The 24,458-nt window shown below is 32.9% G+C and overlaps 1 protein-coding gene across 1 annotated transcript; it reads right to left on the bottom strand.

Annotated features, from left to right (window-relative positions):
- Positions 1–1,690: 1,690 nt before the first annotated feature.
- On the bottom strand, positions 1,691–24,458 carry LOC144851180 (uncharacterized). The gene is made up of 27 exons (XM_078708751.1): positions 24,202–24,458; positions 18,532–18,779; positions 15,699–15,880; positions 15,471–15,601; positions 13,318–13,462; positions 11,320–11,443; positions 10,920–11,081; positions 10,394–10,434; positions 10,040–10,137; positions 9,676–9,934; positions 9,061–9,174; positions 8,650–8,763; positions 8,218–8,331; positions 7,945–8,055; positions 7,323–7,436; positions 7,072–7,185; positions 6,603–6,716; positions 6,155–6,268; positions 5,918–6,031; positions 5,326–5,439; positions 5,112–5,225; positions 4,858–4,971; positions 4,481–4,746; positions 3,957–4,345; positions 3,525–3,630; positions 3,063–3,240; positions 1,691–2,729 (listed from the first exon to the last, which is right to left on the bottom strand). Exons 1-27 carry the CDS (start codon positions 24,313–24,315, stop codon positions 2,581–2,583), a joined length of 3,957 nt encoding a protein of 1,318 aa, XP_078564877.1. The 5' UTR covers positions 24,316–24,458; the 3' UTR covers positions 1,691–2,580.

Genomic DNA, 24,458 nt, shown 5'->3' on the forward strand with positions numbered 1-24,458 from the left:
ATAATAGGTGTATAAAAGTGACGGGTTATTGATAAAACAGATGCGAAATTAAATTGAAGAATATTATATTATGTACAAATATTAGGGCCTAATATGATATTAAGTAGGAGACGGTATGGCTAAACGACTTAGATCATCGCATTAACATAGATTATACATTGTATATACTCCATGGATTCCCTTCGGACTTGGAATAAATGGAAAAGTTGGTTCTAATGGAGATTGTGATTTAATTCAAATTGATGATAACGCGGGATAATATTTTGAGATAATTTTGATATTTTAATTTTTTGGTACGATATCTTTTTTTTTTATCTTTGTACTAGATAGACTAGATAGTCACATAATATATACATTAATTGCAACGAGTTGGATAATAACATTTAAATTGCTTGAAAAACCGTAAGCAATAACAATATTAAAATTAGAGTAGAAACCCCTCTTTGGGACACTTTAACACTACGAGGAACCTATAAAGTATTTCTCCATCACAAAAAAGACTACAATAATTGTAATAATAAATGTAGATAACACCCTATATTTTGTCCGTTCTGTTGAATTGTAAAGGTAATGGATTGACCAAAATGTAACAGCATAAAGTAATTTTTTTTCAATTACAGGTATGTTCATTTTTGTTCCATCATCATTTATCATGATTTTAATTAGGTGATTGGGGAGGGGTGTTTTTCTTCGGATTAATTGATTTGGCAAAGATGTGTTATAATTTAATAAAAAGAAAATTAGGCCTATCAGTCGGAAACTTTTTGGAAAGAAATACAAATTTTAAATAGGGTCTACCTCATTTTGAAATACCATAATCAACCATCCGTTTTCACGCTGCTGCTCTAGCCCGCTACGTCATAACTGAAAGCAAGCAGCAGTTATAGTACTATTACTAGACACTGACGTTTTTGCGAAAAAGGATTCTCGACTATAATTTATAGGTGCCAGCTGCTGGACCCAAAAAACGTCTGGGAAAAGAGTCTAACGGTTGAACGACAAATCCCAAAGCATTTCTGGTATTTATGAGTCCCATGATATTATATAATACTGTAATTCGCTGTCAGATAATCATTGAATTATTATCAAAAAAGTCCATGAAAGTTTTTGTTTGTAATAGGATACTTCTATCTAGGCCTGATGAAGTGACACCCCAGACTATACCTTAGCAATAAAATAAACTAAAGTGACAGAAATTGAGTCTGTGTTTCATATCAAAGTTATTCACTTCTGTAACAAAAAATAATATTTATTCACATATAAAAAGAGAAAAGAAACGTTTAATTATAACTTAAAAACCATTGTCTGACAGACAATTTAAGTATTTGTTGCTTTAAATTACATTTTTTCAGGTAAAATAATTAAGTAAATATTATGTGACAATAAAATGACACATTCAAAAACAAATTTGAAATAAAAAATATTTTTCAGAGGGACAATATATCTTTAAAACTGTTACGTCAATAAGCGAGTAGCGTTTTTTGTAAGAAATATTTCTTGTTTAGTGTACACTCGCAAATAATTAAGGTCATGTCATGTCAGGTCATTTCATGTCAGGTCGTCAAATATCAAAACACATGATTGTCTAAATCTGCTTTACTTATATACATTATTTTATTTATTAATACAACAATGGAATAATATTAAACTATACATTTTAATGTAAAATTACCAATCAACCTAATTGTAATAAAATATTACCAATCAACCTAATTGTAATAAAACTATTTTATAATAACATTTTGTAATACAGTTGTTGGCATAACATATTTTGTTAAAAAATATTAATATTAAATAAATTAATCAACTTCAGTGTACGTTGTGTAAGCGAACGATAGTTGTTTTTCGGACATAATATTACTCCGTTATAATGCGGTAAAAAGTGGATCTCCATAATACACATGTAATTACGATATATCTTTTAATTAACTTTTAACCAACTTTCTTTGATAATGATTGACACTCTACTGCTGCAGCTCTCACTGTATTATAATCGTCTGTCACGTTAAACCTACCCAATAAATTAGCGATGATCACAGGCCCTCATGGGATTATAACATATGCTTTGCTCTTGTTTGATACCCACTGTTTAAAAAGGACGTGTCCATGTTTATCATCATCTTTGTATATACATCGATTATGTTAATATTTCAAACGTTTTTTAAATCCACTTTTGGTATTATTTATACGCATGGTTTATACAATGTTCTACATTAAGATAAAGCCATTATAAAAAAGCATAACTTATTCATACAAAACTCAGTCTATTAATTAACTTAGGTTTGCCAATTACTGCCATCAATGTATCATACAGTATTCTAAATAGACATCTGAACAACAATCCTCATTCGTGTATTAAAACAGTTTATATTTCATTACACACTAATGGAACACAGTTATGACGACACACTTGACGTAATCTGTGCAAATGTATTTCATAGAAGGCACGTGTCTATTAATATCTCATATCAACTAGTTTCCCTTTGGGAATCAATACAACAATATACACATATAAATAACTATTATAAAACAACATTGCCTCATGTACTCATACTTTATAATTACTTAGTCTTTTCAGTCTCATGATTTGTCGCTTTCGACATATTTCATTGTCGATTTTCTAATGTAAACATTACCAATTAAAAGTAATCCAACGATGACAGCAACGAGGAATACAATTGTGAGCGAGAGACCAAACACAACTGCACTGCTGGATGAGTCTTTAGTATCTGCAATGATAACAATATATACAAATTAGTTATATTGTTTTAATGCACAAACTATTTTGGTGGCGCGAATCGCACTCCGATGTCATCACTTTTTCAGTTCAAGAGCTGATGTGTTAATACACTAATCAGAATTACATATACAAATGATAAAAACATTTAAAATTTAAATGAAAATGTAGCACAAAACTCTGATAGCAAGTAAAGTCCAAAAGTTTCAAAGAAACGTATTTCTATTGGGATCCTGCAATCAATTATAAGAACCTTTGGAATATTTTTTTTTATAATATTATAAATCATTATTTAATATAATAATTATATAATAAAATGTTTTACCTTGAATATTTCTCTTGAGTCTTATACCTCCTCTTGATTTCAGTGTTTTATCTGTATCAAGTTGTACTGACCGTTTCTGTATTTTAGGTCCAGTATTCTCTTGACCTGAACAGTCAGGTACGCATGTGCTACTAACATTCTTCATATCACATAGTTTTACTTGGCAGTGTATGTAGACCTATTATCATTAGGAAATAAAAAAATAAGATATAAAATAGAAATACGATTGCTACTAAAATGTAAAATTCATTAAAAAATATTACATGGTTAATGCTTGGTTCCCACTAGAGACGCAATACAACGACGTAACGCAATGTAAGTGATTTGACCAATCACAAGCGATGGATTTATTCGACTGTCGCTTGTCATTGGTCAACTCGTTTGCGTTCCGTTTACGTCCTTGCGTTACGTCCTAGTGGGAACCAAGCTTAAGAGATGATGTAGCCAAGTAAACATACGTACCATAGCTTCTACATCGAAGTCTACAAACGACAGTGCTTCGATTGAGAAACGGACTTCTGTTGTTGAAGGTGATGTATGAAATTGTAACGTTGGATCAAGGCTGCATCTGAAAGTGTATAATTTAAATCGTTATAACTTTGCGTTACCTAACAACAAATTTTCTTAAGCGTGGTTCCCACTAGAACGCAACGCATCGACGTATCGACGCAAAGTGCTGTATTGCGTAATCACAAGTGAGAACCGACGATGCAGTAGTGCTGTAAATATCGCAGGTTTGATTTCACGCAGGCGGGGGCAAACACAATTATACAATACGTCGCTGCGTTGCGTTCTAGTGGGAACCACGCTTCACGACAAAAAGTTAATATTTGCGCGCGGAAAGGACAATGAATGATCAGTGAAATATTTATTAATACATTTCAAATTACTTACCCATTTTCAATGAAAGTGTATGTTGCAGATGCGTCTTTAGTAGACGATGGGGACGCTACACACGTTTCAATAAACAGCTGCAACTGTGGTCGAGAGAATAAACGTGTTCCAAAATATATCCGATCATTGACTGCGATATCTGCCGGAAATTCATCTTTGGTATATCGGTATGAAGAATCGCGGTACATATTCAACCCAAAATCTAAGTTTCCATAACCTCTCTCGTTAACAATTACATTATCTACTTGCGGAATGTAATTGACTGATATGTCTGCATTGCTTCCCATAATGCACTCGATATGGATTGCATTCGGCAGTGAAATTCCGTTTTTCTTAGGTTCGTGTCGCAGATGAACTTCATTTCGGAATATGACATGCGTTCCCTTTTCCTGTAGATTAAATAATTTATAAACATTATATATATGCAATGTTCCCAGAAATTGCACTTCTTTTAAACAGGTAACTCGCAACAGGTAACTTGTTGGGAGATTAATTTAATTAATATTAATTACAATGCAACTTACATCAGCTACTGTTCCACACTTCCCGTATGCTGTTCCAATACTAATGTGCGTCGCGTTGTGACGCGTGCCAACGCAACTTAAGTCCGTGAGAGTGACCTCTTGAGGGATTAAATCACCAACAAATATCTTTGAAATATAAATAATCATATACGTCTCCATACAATGAGCTTCTGCGGCGTGAACCTCGCCACTAGGCGGGGTTGCATGTACCACTCCAGGCTCCTGCAGCTCTGCGGCCAGTACGTCCCCATAACCAGTGATTACATCTAGGAATAAATGTGTAAAGAGTTAGTGTCCAATAATACACTACTATAATAGGCGTGTTTTAACAGTACACATAATATTATTGTTTGAATATAATGTGTAGGTGTACTTACAGGATTCACAATGTCGACCAGTGCGATAGTATGGGCAAATACATTCAAATCCATTTGGCCTATCTTTACATACTCCTTCATACATACATGGGTTAGACAAACATTCATCAAGGTCTAAAACGAAAAGACAAACATAATGTGTTATTGTCACTCATCCTATACACTAACAATGATTGTTCATCCTAAACTCTTTACTCAAATAAGCCTGAATGTCTACGCTACGCAAACTCAGTGAATAATAATAAAAGCATTACCAGTTTCACAGTTTGGTCCCTGAAATCCAGGTGCACATACACATGAATATGAATTGGCTTGGTTCACACAAACTGCTCCATTTTGACACGGTTCAGACGTACATTCATCAACATCTATAATAACATAATTATGTTTGTGTTTTACAATAGGTTCATACAGTAGAATCATTAGGTGATTTTATTGAAGTTTTTTATAATGAAACCATGCACTTACCAGTCTCGCATGCAGCTCCAGTGTACCCGATCATACAGTGACATACAAATCCATTGACCAGGTCCGTACACGTCCCTCCGTGCTTACACACACTGTTAGCACATTCGTTAATATCTACAAACATAACTTTATTTAATATCGATATCCGTATATATCAAAATGGGAAGTCTATTGATTTTATCTGCATTAAAGGGTGGCGAGGCATTCTTCCCTCTCCTAGAGTTAAGGCAACATACATGATCCTTCCTTGATTACGATACCAATTGAATACAGTAAGCACTGTGCGTCGTACGCGTATCAGCATTTGCGTCATTCCCGTTCAATTTACGCAAGTGGCCATCTATGGAGTTTCATTACATGGTGTCCCTTCCTTTAATGAGTATATGCGAAAATCTATCTATGGTTTTATGAAACGTATGTTGAATAGTTGTAATATTCTTGTTGCTTGTGTTTGCAAACATGCTCCATAACTCAAACATATATTGTAGATGGAGTATCCTATATATTTAAGCTTAGAGTTTGCGAATTTTCTTTTTCTGTTTGTATGTTTGTTGAATGGATGAATTTTCCGAAATAAAAGAAATTGAATTACCTGATTCACAAAATTCTCCGTCGTAACCCGCGGCACACTCGCAAGTCACGCCACCAACCTGATCTGTGCAAGTAGCACCATTTAGGCAAGGAGTGGATACGCAATCGTCTTCATCTGCAAAATCAATGAACATTTTTGTCAATTAATTATTGCTCAAATATGTGTATAATATATTTGTTTTTATAATATAATGTGATTTCCTTCTCCGTAATTTCTATAAAAGTATGTTGTACTTACTTAATTCACAATTCTGTCCAGTGAACCCAGAGTGACAATTACACTCATAACTTCCAAACGTATTAACACATGTACCTCCATTTTCACATGGTGATAAATAGCATTCATTTCGATCTGTTGATAAGACAATATCCATTGTTTAAAGCCGGTTGTTAAGCTATATACGTTTTGACAATTTTTAAAAAAACATTAAATACACACAGTGCGGATGATCCAGCACAGTTATTATTGCCTCCATCCATTACTTTGTGCCATCTTTAAAGCTAACACATGAACGTAAACGCATCGCAAGCGTGTTGACCAATGACAAGCGAGAGTTCGAATAATCCATCGCCTGTGATTGGTCAACTCACTTCGTTGCGCTACGTCCTTGCTTTTCGTCTCTGGGAAGCTTAAGCAGTCAATATCTGTACAACAGTTAGTATCTACAAAACATGTTAAGACTTACCATTCTGGCACAGCTTGCCTTTAAATCCGTAATCACATTTGCATTTGAAAGAGTTCAGTTTATCAATACACTGCCCAGAGTTCTGACATGGATTTGATTCACACTCGTTGATTTCTGTAAAATTTACATATAGATACTTATCCATACCAAATGAACATAAATAAATACTTGTCTCTAGACTTGCCCTAAGTCTGTATACATTTTCTTTTTTTATATTTGTTTTATTTCGATTTTTGTCTGAAAAATCCAAGCTCAAGTAGTATACGTATGAAACGCCATATGTGCCAAAATATTTATCTTTTTACTAATATTAAGACAAAACTCCGCCTGGAACCCAGACTAACTTGTACATTTGGTTTTGATGGACCTTCATTTGGTAGTCTACATTAATGTTTTTAAACCTTGCATTTACCTATTTCAGTTAGGCTGGGCATATCCTCTAATACACTGACAAACAAATTGTATTTACCTATTTCACAGTTAGGCTGGGCGTATCCTTTAATACACTGACAAACAAATCCATTAATTTCGTCTGAGCATTTACCTCCATTCAGGCACGGAGAAGAATCGCACTCATTTATATCTATTAAGTTTGAGAATAAAACGTTTATGTTTAGGGCAAAATAGCATTTACTTAACTTGTAGATTGTTTAAAATAATGAACTTTGGTTTTCTTTAATTCAACATCAAGGCAATGTAATACAGTAATCATTTCCTTACTTTTTTCGCAATGGTAACCGCTAAATCCAGGTACACATTGACATTGATAGTGATATTCCTTGTCTATACAAGTAGCCCCATTTTTGCACGGTGCTGAAGCGCATTCATCAACGTCTAAACGAAATTAAAACACACACATTGTTACCCTAAAAGATTATATATAATTTGTCATGCACTTATACTTTCAATCGCTTCCTTTTTAAAATTGCCTTTAACTTTAATACGGTAATTAATGAGTAATATTAACAAAAGTGTTTTTCTTCAGTAGGCGTTATATAACAAACATTCCAATATATTGGTATCATGTCATTCAAGTGTTTAACAAGACACACGCTTGTTTGCCTTTTAAGTGGCGGCACCTTTTATTCAGTGAAGCAAACACAAAACGCTGGATAGCGTACTGTCGAAGAGAAATGGACCTGAACGCTGGATAGCGTACTGTTGAAGAGAAATGGACCTGAACGAATGCCCACATGACAAACTATTCCGCCAATTGTCAATAGCAATTAATTATTTCAGTAAAAAATGTATAATTTCTGTTACTATTTATATTTGGCCCACATATTTATTTTCGGTTTCTCTGCATTTGCTTCATATATAAAAAAAACCCACAAAAACTAACCAATTTCACATAAATCTCCGTCATAACCGGCATTGCAAAAACACATAAAAGCTCCCGGAAGATCCACGCAATAACCATTTTCACATGGACTTGAGTCACACTCGTTCACTTCTGATTTGAGAAACAAATTATTGAATGAATTATTGATTGTTGTTTCAATTTAAATCCTTTAATGGTCCATATTGTTAAATGAAATAACAAGAGGCAGGTCTGACAAATATTTTAGCAAAAACATTTGGAATTACAGTTATATAAATAAAAATGATTACAAACCAGATTCACAGAGTGGGCCAAAAAATCCGTCAGTGCATTTACATTCAAAGCTATCAACTCGATCAATACAACTAGCTCCATGTAAACACGGAAGTGACCAACATTCGTCATTTTCTAAAAGAAGAACAATCAATACCTTATGTTAAAAGTATTCAACGATAAAGTTCATAACCTATTTAATATAATTGTGAATAGTTTTAATTGTAAACATATTGTATTTGGCGGTTCGAACATTGCAAATTTAGTTCATAACCGATTTAATATAATTGTGAATAGTAAGTTTAATTGTAAACATATTGTATATGCCTACGTATTCTATTTTAAATGTACTTTTATTTTGCTGTGGCGGTTTCGAACTTTGCAAATGTATTAACAAAAAACAAGTAACGTGCAGTATTTAGGTTTATATTCCTTTATTCGTTGTTATCTTACCTGTCTCACAATTGCCACCAGTGAAGCCTGGCAAACAGGAGCAAGAATATGAATTGATGTTGTCAGAACATTCACCTCCATTCAGACACGGAGAAGACTCGCATTCATTGATTTCTAAAGATAATTAAAAAAAATGTATTTGTTTCATAATTTTTGGTCATTTGTGAGTGCATCTAAAAGACCCCGAAACTGCACCTACCCACCGGCGGCAGATCCACCACCATGGCTGACATTAAAAACAATTCTAGTCCGTCACAATGATGATTATAAGGTTTTACCGTATTAATCTAGAATCCATTTTCAATCATTTAAAATAATCAAGACTGCTACTATTACAATTATTACTAATAAGCTAAAATCAAGTAAAACTGGTTTAGTTAAGGTGTAAATATTACAATAATTTGTAGTTACCTTCTTCACAGTTGTTACCCTGGTAACCAGGTACACACTCACACTCATAGCCATCTTCTAACTCAACGCAGATAGCTTCGTTTTGACATGGACTTTTTAGGCAGTATTCAGGTCCTATTAAAAGAAGGGTTTATTTCTGTTTAACCGTCAATAACTACATTCCTGAATCCATTAGAATAATGAAAACAGATTAAGTACGTCGCGTTCTGTAATATTTATCAATTGTGCAGTAGGCTTACTATACTGTACTTACTGTACAATACTAAGATTACGGATTAAACATAATATATCTCCTCACAATAAATATAATTTACTGTTTTGAGCCCCATAAAAATGGCAATTAATACCAAAAGTATTGTTATTACACTTCCACATCATTATTCTATTTTTTAGCAGTAGGCCTACATAAAGATGTTATTATTTGGAAGATAAACCGTTCTTAATTAAAAAAAAATTAATTCGGCCATTTTAAAGCAAGAACTTGTGAGGCTTCTGCCTCTGTTGCATCTCCTCCATCTCCTCCATCATGTTTTATTATTTTGTTGTCAACTTTGAGTCAATTAGTTTGGAAATAAAATTTATTGTATTGTAAGCATGTACTTAGTTTGTGCGTACCTGTGTAGAACATCCAAGACCAAGTTCCAACAGCTACACATTTACTGTTAATTCTGCTATAACGACTCGCAGTTGGAAAAACTTGTACAAAGTATTTCTTGTTTCCTCTAAACTCAACTCCTTCAGTTGAGATAATCATGGCTTTAGGATCATCAATTGGGAATCTTACTAAGTCGGATGTCGCTGGTTCAATATCTAATAAATATTTTCCAGAACGTTTAAAGATTTTCACGGCAGCCGGAGCTGTATCAGTTGTTATCTGTTGATAAAATTGAAATGTGTCTTATGATTAGTTGTGTCAACATTTATTTTAGTAGGGTATAACCAATGAATTATTTTAAAACTATAGTTTTACTGTACTTACATTTTTGGTAAAACTAATTGTAATTTCACTCTTTCTTGCCGATATTGTTGAAAGCGGGGATGGGTCTGATAACATCGGGTTTACTTCTACCATTTCACCTATTTATGAACAATGCATCATTACTAATATTTGTCTGGTATATAACATAACGATCGTTTAATAGTGCATACTATTGCACGCCATGTGACCCAAATTCGTCCAATCAAATGACAATTTATTTAGGTGTTATATAATATAAACATAACGAGTTATACGAGTCAGTTTTATACAATGTTATTTAAACATAATCAGTGCATATATTGGTGCCTTAATATCATGTCTCAATTTGTGAGGTCTAAAGTATAACATACTTACTTATAATTACTAGAGACATACACGTTTGGTCACTTGACATTCTGAAAATAGTTAAATTGAGATATAATGATGATGCCATACCAGATTGTACATACCGTTCATGTTTTCACAAAACGACGAATTAAGTTTTGATATGAATGTATGTCTCCCTCAGTACTCTCGGGTAATTTTAAATAGGTCAAAATTTAAAGCTTAAGTACTAAATCCTCTTTCATATACCGGTGGTATTCGGTATCTTTTGTGTGTCAAACAATGATATTATTGAGCTATTATTTTGCTAAAAACAGTTAGAGAAAATGCCGTATTAGTTGTTTGTGAGTTTCGTGATTTCCATGAATGGGTAAAACAATGTCGTTCACTATATTTCAAACGGAAGCACAAATTTAATGGGGCATACCAGATTAATCTATAATTACTTTCATTGCATGGCCAACTCTCAGATATTATTGTGGATTAGTTGAAATACAGTAATGAAATATTGATACATTATTGATTTCAATAAATATTATTGAATGTAATAACTTACTTCTTGCTGTCTGTGGCATAATAACATAGAATCTTCTCTCCTACTTGGTCTGGGGTCGGTGTCCACGTCACATTCACAAAATAGTCGGTTTTAGATCCGGGTAGTTTTGCTAAAGAAGATTTCCTCATTCCAACAGGAGAGATGGTCTGAATCTCCTTAATGCTAAACAAGTTTAATAATACGAAACACATAAATGAAACCGGTATTTCTTTTACTTATTTTGAACTTCTATAATGATAATGGTCTATTGGTATTAGTGTATTAATTAGTGTCTATCAATTCAACACCATCAGTATGCACGGCACGATGCATTAAAACATTAACATTCCCCCAACAATGTACTTAGTTTAGTACCACTTTTTTTTTTTTTGTCTCTATCAATAATACTGGTATTTCTCACCTTATATCAGGCCTGCTACTTCGTGCAATAAGCTGGGTACTAAAAGTCTCCCCTACTGAAAGAACATAGCAGGCACTGAGGGCATTTGGCTCGATGAACACCGGAAAGACATCACAGTTTGATTCTGAAAATAGAACCCATTATTAGATTGATGATGCCGAAAACAACCAAGTATAGAATACAAGTTTAGAAAGTACCATCGTTAAGCAGATGTAGGGCTTTAGGTTTGTAGTGACAGTTTGACAGTCTTTTAGCTCGTTGGGGTCTAGGTGAATTGGAACCATTATAAACATTTAACAGGAATAACACATACATGTGTATTTTACTTTAAACTATATAAACTATAAAAAAATAGGATAAAAACCTAACATTTATCATTTGGTTAGTGAATAGGCCTACTGGTAATAAAAGCTATAATAAAATAAGTCATACGTGATCGCAAATTAATTTATTGATTTTGTTGTATTAAACCTCCTCTCAAGGGTTATGCTGTTAACGGCTTTCAAATGAATTTCGGAATTCTTGGCAAGTTGATTTAGCTGCCACGTCTCAATAGTTTACGACTGGCACACCAATTATGAAGTCACGTACATGTAAACCTTGCAATAGGGCCCCTGGTTATGGCTTTGTAAATCACGGTGCTGTCAAAAGTTTCCCAAATAAAGGAAGCCCCTTGGAATGTTACCTTTTATTTATACCACGTGAACAAAGTTTTTACTTTATTTTATTGAACCGTAAGAGAATAAGTTATCAGTGTTCACATCGTAATTTGTATGTAAACACCTTGATTATTTTAAATAGAAAATGATAGCAATAATAAAACATTATGATTTCAACCATAAAAGAATTACTGATCGGTGGTTGTTATACTCACTTCATAATTATGATTATGACCAATGTCAATGTAAAATATAAACCAATAAATATCCAGTTATTAAAAATGATTAACCACCAATAAGTTGTAACAATTGTCAAATGAAGCGAATGTATAAATTAGAAATGGACAAGAATTCAATCTCATTTCATGTTCATTTGGCTAATAAACATTACTGTACCTTACCGAAAGTTGACATGGTCTAGCTATGATTTGAAAAATATTTGTATAGATTTTATGAAACAGTCTTATAAGATAATTTGATAAACACGATCAATTCATTAAGAAATTCAGCAATCCATGCAACATGTCTGGCAAACGCTTTTGTATGATCAACGAGATAAATCAGGTAATTGATGATACAGCGCGATGGAGTTTATGTTGATGAAGGAAATGATTTTATTATGCGACTACACAACACAAAAAAAAAATCATGATTTAACAATTGTTCACAAGCATTTGTTACGGCATAATGTGTCATTTGTAAACATACATAAACATCAGTATCCCTAACAGTTTCGATTTCATTTTGACCTACTGTACAGTAATAGGGCCTAGATCAATACGGACGTAACGGATAAACATGTTATCTACGCAATGAAAAGGAAGGAAATAAATAATGCCATTATGCAGTAATTGTCCTGTGAAGTTGTATGACCCATGTAACATGTAATGTTCTTCATGTAACCAATTGAATGTAACTAATAGAATGTAACCGTTTAATATTTTTATTAGTTTCGTGATGGAGATAAGAGTACAGCGTTGTACGCTAGCGTCACGTTCGACCTAATGTTCCAAAAATAGAGATTTGTATCTCGCTGTATTCAAGGCTTCTATACTAATTTCTTGTTGATTGAAACTTGTTTAAAAAAAATTATAATCACACAATCAGTTATAAATTTCTCTCTCATAAATTCCTATACGTGACTACGGCCTCACCGAGTGTTCATTTTGTAATGGACTTGTGTTGATATATATGGAGAGTGATCGACCTTTTAAAATCAACCCTTAAACTATACTCCTACTCATAAACTAAACAATATCATTATGAGTTATAATAATTTGTTTTTCATCAAAATGCTTCATTCAAAATTTAAAAAATTAGAGTATGAATCGGAACGTACCTGAATCGAAAACGTTGACAAGGAATTGTAGAGGAACAGCACTGAGAGCATCATCCGGGTAATCCACGGCAAAGTCTTCAATCATGACAGCAGCAGCGTACCATCCAATATCACCCGATGCATCGAAAGTTAGTTTACATCGCATCTATAAGAAACATAAAAAGGAAATTACTTTTACTTCATTTATTTGAAATATACAAACAATTACATATCTCTTTATTAAAAAAAAATACTGATGGATTTAACAGATTGGCAGATTGTGTGAAAATTACAAGTAAAGATAAACATTTTAAAAATAAATACAAAATTCAAACAACCCTCATCCCGCCCCACAAAAAAAAAATAAGAAAAGGCAAGAGGGTCATCAGAACATTAAATGATGCCTAATAACATTACAATTAAACAATTGTTGTATGTTTATCTGGAACAGACCATTTATGCCGATTACGTGAGGTTTGTCAGACATATTTTTACGATTACATTAAAATCAATTAACATTAGACAATTCAGAGTTGTATTGAAAATATCCCCTTGATGCAAATAATAAAGCAGCGACATCACTTGATTTCCCCTTTGTACTGCACAAAATATAGAGGATAGTCTAATTCAATACATATAAATACACAATGCATTTTATCAAATGAATTGCTTTACTAAAAGTCTATTATTAAATGTAATTTTACCGCATAACTTTGATTAGAATGAAGAATAGGAAAATACAGTATTCTCATATTATAGTGAATTGTTGAAACCAACAAAGACAGCACTAACAATGATCATTATAATAGTCTCTACTATTTTGTCCATTGGAATTTTAGATAAAGCTTGAACTTATGGAATACGTTAAACATAAACCATGATACTCTATTATTAGCCTGGGAAATGTCTTGATTCAAACAAAAATGTTTTAAAAAATACATTTTGTAATTAACCGAAATAAACATCAGACATTTTTAGTTCGGAATGATTACATTTTCTTTCTCTAAAATGTATGTGGCATCAAGCACTGTATCGTTTCATTATTAAGTATATGTATTTTTAGACGAATGACTTTATCTCGTGCATAGAATATGCATGGATGCCTGTTATATAATTTTGTGTATACTTCTTGACTGGAAAATATGCGGTGATTTGAACTTGTTACTGACCTACTCGTGGTCAATGTAAACAGTTTGATAAATGGCTATATATTGGCGTTTATTGGTAAACAGTTTCAGACCTCAAAATCCAGAGTTAAATTGCACTGTGACGTCATCATCCTCGGATAGTAACATTGATCATTTTTATATGAATCATATATATAGAATCAATAACTTGTGCCATTTTAGAATGTACGTCGAAGCCTCTTAGATGCCAACATAAGAAATGTATCATTCCCTTAACGATTTTTCATTGGATTACTCTTTCATTTCATTTTCATTTCATTATTTATTCGGTCTATTTCAGTATATATATATAAAAAAACTGAAATTGGGGAGACCAGGGTCAACCTAAGTGAACTTAATCACTGTAGCTGAGCCGGTTGACCAAACCCCAGTCAGTTTACACTTAATCACTGTAGCTGAGCCGGTTGACCCAACCCCAGTCAGTTTACACTTAATCACTGTAGCTGAGCCGGTTGACCCAACCCCAGTCAGTTTACACATAAAAGACACAAAATACAGTTAAAGCGAATAATCAAAATGAATGTGAACTGTTCTAATGAAGGCTGATAGGCTTCTCCACTATGCGTGTACTCATTCAAAGGAGGCTGATAGGCTTCTCCACTATGCGTGTCATTCAATTCAAAGGAGGGATTATGAAATACTTATGGTCTTGTGCGTCTATTTAGTGCATTATTATACTCCAGTGTTGAATACAATATGAAATGCACCTCGATCCCTGTCAATTATTACAATTTTAACCACAGGTTTGTCACCTATATTCTCTTCGGGCAATAAAGTATGCTTAGTAAATATCACTTAATACCTTTTTAAATAATTTAAAATATTCTTTAATAAATCAATCTGCTATCAATATATCTATTAATAATAGTTATACGGTGAGTGGTATTATTTGAGGAGTATATCAATAATTAAGACTGTAACCGTAATGGACTACACTGAAATCATTTTTCACAAAATAATTGCAATCGATAACATTTTATATTTTACCTCGTCGAGTTGAAATTTGTCGGGTTGATCACAAGCAACCTCATCTTGTCGTCTGTTATTTTTTGGTATACATTCACCTAATGCCTCTTTTGGCCAACGACATCGTACATCATCTTCATTAGGATCAATTACTGAATTTATTAAAAACAAAAACAGTATAATTATCTAAATAATCTAAATTAAAATGTAAATGCATTTCAAACATGAAAATAAATGTAGGTCTATTACCTGGGACAGTGATTTGCCTGTCACAACCCTTCGGAATCCTTATTATTGGCAGCATAGACGTTACGGGAGATGAGTTAAGTAAACCGTTGTCTGGTCGTGGATTCAGATTTATACGTGGTACAATTGACCAGCCTATTGCATCACCGAAATTCTCTAGTTCAATCCAACAGCAATCAACGAACCTGAATAAGTTAAATAACCAAAATGCAAATTTACCATATGTGCAAATGACATTGAATGTATGCATCATCTTACACAGTTAATGCAATTATTGCCTTGGTTTAAATGTCACGAGAATCTTTATTCATTTGAAAAAATTATTAGGATTCAATTGGTATAACTTTTGTTGTTATGTGTTAAATTCAAAATATTCAGGAAACTGTCAGCAGTTTTTGTATTAATAATAGACTTTGCTAAAGATTTGATCGTGTGTCATTGTGTGCAATTGGTCAAGTTATCAATGTCGGTCTAATGGGTCCCAAATATCAAATACCATCAAGTATTCTTTAACAGATAAAGGCAAAACTTAGAAATCAGTGGACGTTATCAAAGTAAATAGGCTTAGACAATTACTGTTTTTGTCCGTGAACTTTCGGGAAGAGACTGTAAGGTTGTCTTTTGAAACAAACAAATCGGAAGTAACAAAAAAGTATTTACAAATTAAATACATATAGGCCAATGTTCCTAGATGAACAGAGTTAGGAAAACGTTTTCTTTATTTAAAAAAACAACAAAACCCAGGCGGGAGGCCTAAGGCCTGGTGTTAGAAGTCAACACGATAGGTTGTTTTGTTTCGCTTATTCATAAGTTATTAGGTGCAGGTAGTGTAAAATGTAAGCCGCCGCAAGGGGTTTGTCTCAACTCTGCTACATGATGGAATGTCATACAAGTGATGTAGCAGACATACAGGCATGAATCAAGAATGGGTCTATTCATTTCAACTATTTCTAACTACCTGTCAGCACGGTATTTTCGTCACTACTGTTTTGACAAAATACACAATTATTCATGGACAAGTTATGGAAGACTTTGGGGTCTGTTGTAATAAACAAGAAACGAAAATAATCCATTGGTAGTCCTAATGTAATAATATGAAAACCGATTTATTTTCTTTCATATTAGGCTTGGCAAAATGTCTGATTATAAATCAATGGGTTTGGCTGATGTATTAATTTAATTCGATTTCAATAAATGTAATGATGTCTTTAAAATAATTCGAATTTAATCAACTTTACTTATAGAGACTTATTTAACAGTCTGGTACAAACTCTCATAGCCAAATTTCTTTTGTGCAGTGCTGCATTAGGCCAAGCAGATCATCGTTATTTTAGTATAGAAAATCGTAATTTTCTTACTATTAAAAATAAATCGAATGCCTCGTATGTATTAACACATTTAACATTCTCTTATGTTCAGTAAATCTTTTAATACCATGACAACCCAAACATTTATATTAAAATCGGATGTTGCAATTATGCGCGAAGTACTAAAAGTACCCCGGAGTCTTTTGAAAAGCGCCCCATGGTCATTAAAAAACGCCCTTGGGTTGAGGTTGTATTACAAATGCCAACGGGACGCCGCACACAAAATGTACCAAAAATCCAAACAAACAATAGTCGATCTTAAATATAAAGAAAGCAATATTTGTGCACGTGTGTAATCTAAATCTTGTGAACGCATTTTATGTACAAAACCAGTACGTTAATTAGCGATTCTATGTAGGATTAGCCAATAGTAACAAGATCTTTCGTTAGCCAAAACACATTCTTTTAATTTTTCTCAGAAGGAAAAAAACACATTCTACATCCTCCTTGATGCAAAATTCCAATATATTGAAGAAAGATGTTTTTTGGATATCCATAAATTATTACAATTTAACAAAAAATCTTCTAAAAATCGTTTTTTTTTAAATACTAAATCAGTTATTGAGTAAAAAGTAGGGTAGTGCAGTAAGTAGTGAAACTGATGGAGTTAGTTATTAATGTAAGCTGAGTAGTTGTATACTTATCGAAAGTTGATCACCATCCCTGGGGTAAGACTTTGATTCGCATTGTCTGCCCTTTCGTTGGGGTTCATAATTACTTGGGAGGTCTTACTCTGATTTTCAATTAGACCAAATGTAAATTCCCAGAACACATTTATGCTCATAAACTTTAAATGAGATTACAGTATAAAATATTAGAACTAAAACAATAATAGAATAATTAGCTAATAATTTTAAAAAGAGAGGAATAAGATCCCAAATTAGGCATATCCTATCATCCTATCGGTATTAAACATTTGTAAATCATCACTATACAGTGGTTTAATACTATAGACTTAGAAACGGTGTCTCTTTTTTAGGAAGTCAGGTAATATCTGCTGTTACCACCAGGCAATCTTGTTTCGTTTTAAGTGTGTTCTTAATTTGTTTCCTTCCTGTTAAGTTATCTATCTACTGAAACATTTTAATGTCATTTTCCCACGATGAGTTACAGATTTGTTAACTAGTCTTGAGACAAGTCCAAGTTCCATTATTGTCATCCGTAATGTGTTGAATGCCGACTAGTGAATAAATTGCTGATAAGGGTAATGACGGGATGTTTCTGATTGATCTAGAATTGTGCAGTTTCTGAAAGTCAACTCGTCATCTGTTTCGTAGAATATTCCAGCTTGTCGGTTGGATTTTAAAAATGATTGGTAACCAAATAGGTTTAATTGTATTTAACTACTGTGGAGTAGCTTTGCGTCAGGGAGTTGAGTAATTGGTCAGATGTTGTACCCTGACGTATTTTTACTTTTTATACTAAGTATTTTGAGAATACTCGTTTAATAATAAATAGGTTTAACTTACTTCATTTGAAAGGATTTATCCATTCCTTTTTTTAATTTAAATGTATGTGTACCGATTCCTGTAATCCAGTTTTCTTCCAAACTCAAATCAGTACATTGGTATTTTAATCGAATCTTTGCTTCAGTACATGTTTCACATTCTAAATATGATTCTCCCCAAAGTTTTGTTCGTGAATCAATTGCCTCTTGTGTACACTCGTCGTGTGGTCTGTTGTCTCTACGCCATGAAACACGATACGAAACTCGAATCTGTCAAAATATAACATTAGAGAAACTTATTTAGTAGGCCTATTATTTTTTTGTAAAAATTAATTACGCATATATAGGCCTATTTGTACAGGGTTATAGACGAAAAGCAAAAGTTACAAAAAAAAACCTCCCTGTCATGCAACAAATTATAATACACTTTTAAAATAGTATTATTGTAATTGTCTATAATAATTAAGTTAAGTAAAAAGGTAAACGTTCATTGTAAAATGTCATGTTAAAAAACAATAGTGATTCAAATATTCATATACAGTCGTCGTCATATTGATTCCATGTCGTTAAAAATCAATATAAGATTATTTATAATCGTACACAGAGCTATAACTAAAACATACAACACAGTTTGTCTTGATTTTATTATACAGTTTATATAGAAATAATCACTAGGCCTAATATTGTTTAAAATGTTTTATTTGTCGAAATAGAATAATTTCTACGCTTAAAATTGAAATGTAGGCCTATGTATTGTTCACGCTAGTAGTCTTTTACATATTATATGAAATGTGAACTTTTAGTAAATTTAAAATAAACAGAATACCACCTGTTGGGATGGAAACGCCTGTTTGTGGTGACGAAGTGGTATTATATACACCCTCCTAGTGGTTAGTAATCGCCCTAATCCATGTGTATGTAGCTCTTCCATTAAATAATTACATTATAATAAGACAAAATCACTACTTTCAATAAACTTGTCATCTGGACGTAATTAACCCAGGGGCCGATATATTTTATAAAATGCAATATTAACGTGTATATAGCATATTCGATTAGTAATATGTGATTTGGTAATTATCCGTAACAGGTATCCTATGGCGCTACATTGCATACCATGGTTGTGGTGAGATTCAATCATCTACTTAATATCAAGTCCACTTTTCAGACCAAAAACTATATAATTTATTGACCAAGACCAAGCATCGGAGTCTTACCAATATTAGCCATACTATATTGCTAGACCAAGCATTACCAATATTAGCCATACTATATTGCTAGACCAAGCATTACCAATATTAGCCATACTATATTGCTAGACCAAGCATTACCAATATTAGCCATACTATATTGCTAGACCAAGCATTACCAATATTAGCCATACTATATTGCTAGACCAAGCATTACCAATATTAGCCATACTATATTGCTAGACCAAGCATTACCAATATTAGCCATACTATATTGCTAGACCAAGCATTACCAATATTAGCCATACTATATTGCTAGACCAAGCATTACCAATATTAGCCATACTATATTGCTAGACCAAGCATTACCAATATTAGCCATACTATATTGCTAGACCAAGCATTACCAATATTAGCCATACTATATTGCTAGACCAAGCATTACCAATATTAGCCATACTATATTGCTAGACCAAGCATTACCAATATTAGCCATACTATATTGCTAGACCAAGCATTACCAATATTAGCCATACTATATTGCTAGACCAAGCATTACCAATATTAGCCATACTATATTGCTAGACCAAGCATTACCAATATTAGCCATACTATATTGCTAGACCAAGCATTACCAATATTAGCCATACTATATTGCTAGACCAAGCATTACCAATATTAGCCATACTATATTGCTAGACCAAGCATTACCAATATTAGCCATACTATATTGCTAGACCAAGCATTACCAATATTAGCCATACTATATTGCTAGACCAAGCATTACCAATATTAGCCATACTATATTGCTAGACCAAGCATTACCAATATTAGCCATACTATATTGCTAGACCAAGCATTACCAATATTAGCCATACTATATTGCTAGACCAAGCATTACCAATATTAGCCATACTATATTGCTAGACCAAGCATTACCAATATTAGCCATACTATATTGCTAGACCAAGCATTACCAATATTAGCCATACTATATTGCTAGACCAAGCATTACCAATATTAGCCATACTATATTGCTAGACCAAGCATTACCAATATTAGCCATACTATATTGCTAGACCAAGCATTACCAATATTAGCCATACTATATTGCTAGACCAAGCATTACCAATATTAGCCATACTATATTGCTAGACCAAGCATTACCAATATTAGCCATACTATATTGCTAGACCAAGCATTACCAATATTAGCCATACTATATTGCTAGACCAAGCATTACCAATATTAGCCAAACTATATTGCTAGACCAAGCATTACCAATATTAGCCATACTATATTGCTAGACCAAGCATTACCAATATTAGCCATACTATATTGCTAGACCAAGCATTACCAATATTAGCCATACTATATTGCTAGACCAAGCATTACCAATATTAGCCATACTATATTGCTAGACCAAGCATTACCAATATTAGCCATACTATATTGCTAGACCAAGCATTACCAATATTAGCCATACTATATTGCTAGACCAAGCATTACCAATATTAGCCATACTATATTGCTAGACCAAGCATTACCAATATTAGCCATACTATATTGCTAGACCAAGCATTACCAATATTAGCCATACTATATTGCTAGACCAAGCATTACCAATATTAGCCATACTATATTGCTAGACCAAGCATTACCAATATTAGCCATACTATATTGCTAGACCAAGCATTACCAATATTAGCCATACTATATTGCTAGACCAAGCATTACCAATATTAGCCATACTATATTGCTAGACCAAGCATTACCAATATTAGCCATACTATATTGCTAGACCAAGCATTACCAATATTAGCCATACTATATTGCTAGACCAAGCATTACCAATATTAGCCATACTATATTGCTAGACCAAGCATTACCAATATTAGCCATACTATATTGCTAGACCAAGCATTACCAATATTAGCCATACTATATTGCTAGACCAAGCATTACCAATATTAGCCATACTATATTGCTAGACCAAGCATTACCAATATTAGCCATACTATAGACAAGTTATAAATTGGGATGTTTACACATTTATACAATAAGTAATGTTTTAAAATGCGATATTGATTGATGATAAAGTCCTGTTTGCATTCATATATGTAGATCTGTTAATCTAATGATCTAAAATAATGTTTACCTTATATGGATCTTGAATAATAAAATAGGATAGGTAAATACCGTGCTAAATGTCAGTCTATATGCAAACTATGCAATTAAGTTAACGCACTAAACGATATGAATTCATTAAAATTAATTGAAGTAGATTCCAAAGATCAAGAAAGATAAATTATCTTTGTCTAGATTTAAATTGCTGTTTGAATCTTGATTGCGGTTTATGTACTGGTTTCAAACTATTATGCCTCAACATACATTGGTCATACAAAGATGAAATTGGATTCTTTGTCTACTACAGCAGCCATTTTATGGAAACTTTAATTACAACAGAGGTTATTAAGATGAGTAAGCGTACATCTTTTTTTGGCGAAGGTTTTAAACCTTGAGAACTTTAGATAAGTTGTTTCCTTTTAATCATTCATCTGAACATAGCCAAGTTAAAGTTCACCGTACTTCGTAAAGGGATTTTCGTAGTATATACAAAGAGTTTTTTTTATATATCAATAATAGCTTTAATGTATTGCCATTACAAAAACACAAACAACTTTTTTATCCCGGTTGTCTAACACCAATAATATCTCTCTAATCATAATTTCAACAAAATGACTAATTAATTAAATGGTATTTGATTTAAAATAAATTAAAGCCCCCTTCCCTACGTTTTTTAGATCTAATTTAAGATCACAAACTATATTTAATGTAAAAATAATACTATATGGTCCTATTGCGATAACTTTTTTCGTCTTTAAACGGTTAAAAATGTGAAAAATAAGTCGATTCTAATAATTATAGCGGCCCGCTATAAATCCCAAAATGCATTGCGCGCGGATTGATATTTTTGTTTTTCACCTGTAATTCGCCCACTTTTCGATCGATCGTGAGGCCAAAACAAATGGAAGACTCCTAACTTTTCAGCGAAAATACCGGGTTTTCCCTCAATTTGTATCAACGGAGTCTGGCAAAAATAGAAAGACAATTAATGCAGCAACTATACAACGTCAGGCTAGGTATATAGCTAGCGTACGATGTTCGTACGTTACCGATGTTTACCAGCTAGGCCTACAAAACTAAGCCTAGCTAGGCTAGGCCTAAGACCGTCCACGAGAGGTCGATCGCCGCGAGCTACTTAGGTAGTGCATTGTTTCTCACTTTTTATCATAATTTACCATAAAACGTACATTTAAGACAAGGAATGACATGGTTTAATGTTTTTAAAGTGATATATATGTATTATTTTCCAAAAAACGTCCAAAATTGCAGGGAAGGTGTCTTTAAAATCAAAGCCGTAATTCTCTAACTAGGTCCACATAGTTTTCCGTTTTATGGAAACGGAAAACTGCGCCGTGTTGTTAGCCAAAGCAATGTACACTATTAAACGGCGCCGTGTTGTTAGCCAAAGCAATGTACACTATTGAACGGCGCCGTCTTCCGTTCCGTGAAACGGAACAGTGAATGTAGCTCAATAATAGGCATATCGCCAAAACTATGATGGAGTGTAGTAATAATTAAATGATAGGCATGCTTAACATACAGATATAAATAGATGATATGGATACTTATAATAGGATATGTTCGGATGGAAACATTTTTTAATCATACACAAATTCACGAGATACTCTCTCGGTAGTTCAACAATAATATATTGACATTATGTCAAGTAGGTCTAGGCGTTTGTATTATTAAGTTGGATGAGGAATATAAAAAAGCGTATACTCTGTTTGTTTGAGGTAAAACATCGAATCAAACATGCCCGCCTTCTTGGTTATTTCGGAACAAATTAGTTACCTTAACCTCAAACCCATATAGTGCTATTTTTTTCTTCATTTAGTTTAAATATTTGGAATACTACCTAGCCATCTTCATAAATTATTTATTAAGTCGGATTAGGAATATAAAAAAACGTATACTCTATCAGACTGTAGGCAGTAGTTTGAGGTAAAACATCGAATCAAACGTGGAACCTGTGGCATTAAGTGATCTTAGCATCACTTAATTCACCTGAATAAATCTTGATTAATTCATATAGTTAGTAATCTATACTATACAGTAAGCGAATGCGTAATTTTACACAACGATAAAACGGCCATGTTAATTTGAATTATACACAAGATACTTTTTTAATAGAAAACAGAATAAGATTAACTAAAATACGGCCACTGTAAATGCAGTCATTATACCTGTGTAAGAATAATAGTTGGTAGGGGTTTTTAATATAAAAAGAAGAATACAATAATAAATGATAAGCTTAAACTTATAATAATGAATGCATCGATTTAGGTCTTTAAAGATTACATCTCGAAAATACTCATAGCAGTACATTGGACGTCACAATAGTTGTAGTATTTAGCTCAGCGATTATTACTTACCTCATCAGGATTATTCCCTGGTTCATAGGTAATGTATGCCCCACGAAAATGTGATGCGTGACAACTTAACACAATAATGTGTAAGAACAATAATCCTATTGTGTAAGCCTGCATCGTGTTATTTATTCAGCTACAAAGTAAGGTTCCTTTCTAATGGTATATTTATCTATATATAATCTTCCTCGTGGTATGGTAGTATATTAATTCCTCTTTTCTCCAGTTTAGGTGTTTTCCTTTGAGTTCACACTGTTACTAGT

This window comes from Antedon bifida, chromosome 1 (genome assembly GCF_963402885.1).
Source record: "Antedon bifida chromosome 1, ecAntBifi1.1, whole genome shotgun sequence".
Lineage (NCBI taxonomy): Eukaryota > Metazoa > Echinodermata > Crinoidea > Comatulida > Antedonidae > Antedon > Antedon bifida.

Coding starts and splice junctions, on each gene's coding strand:
- LOC144851180 (XM_078708751.1), bottom strand. CDS start 24,315: ATGCAGGCTTACACAATAGGATTATTGTTCTTACACATTATTGTGTTA. Junction 10,435..10,919: donor TATGCCACAGACAGCAAGAA/GTAAGTTATTAC, acceptor AACTATTTTCAG/AATGTCAAGTGACCAAACGT. Junction 4,747..4,857: donor TGGTCGACATTGTGAATCCT/GTAAGTACACCT, acceptor ATTTATTCCTAG/ATGTAATCACTGGTTATGGG.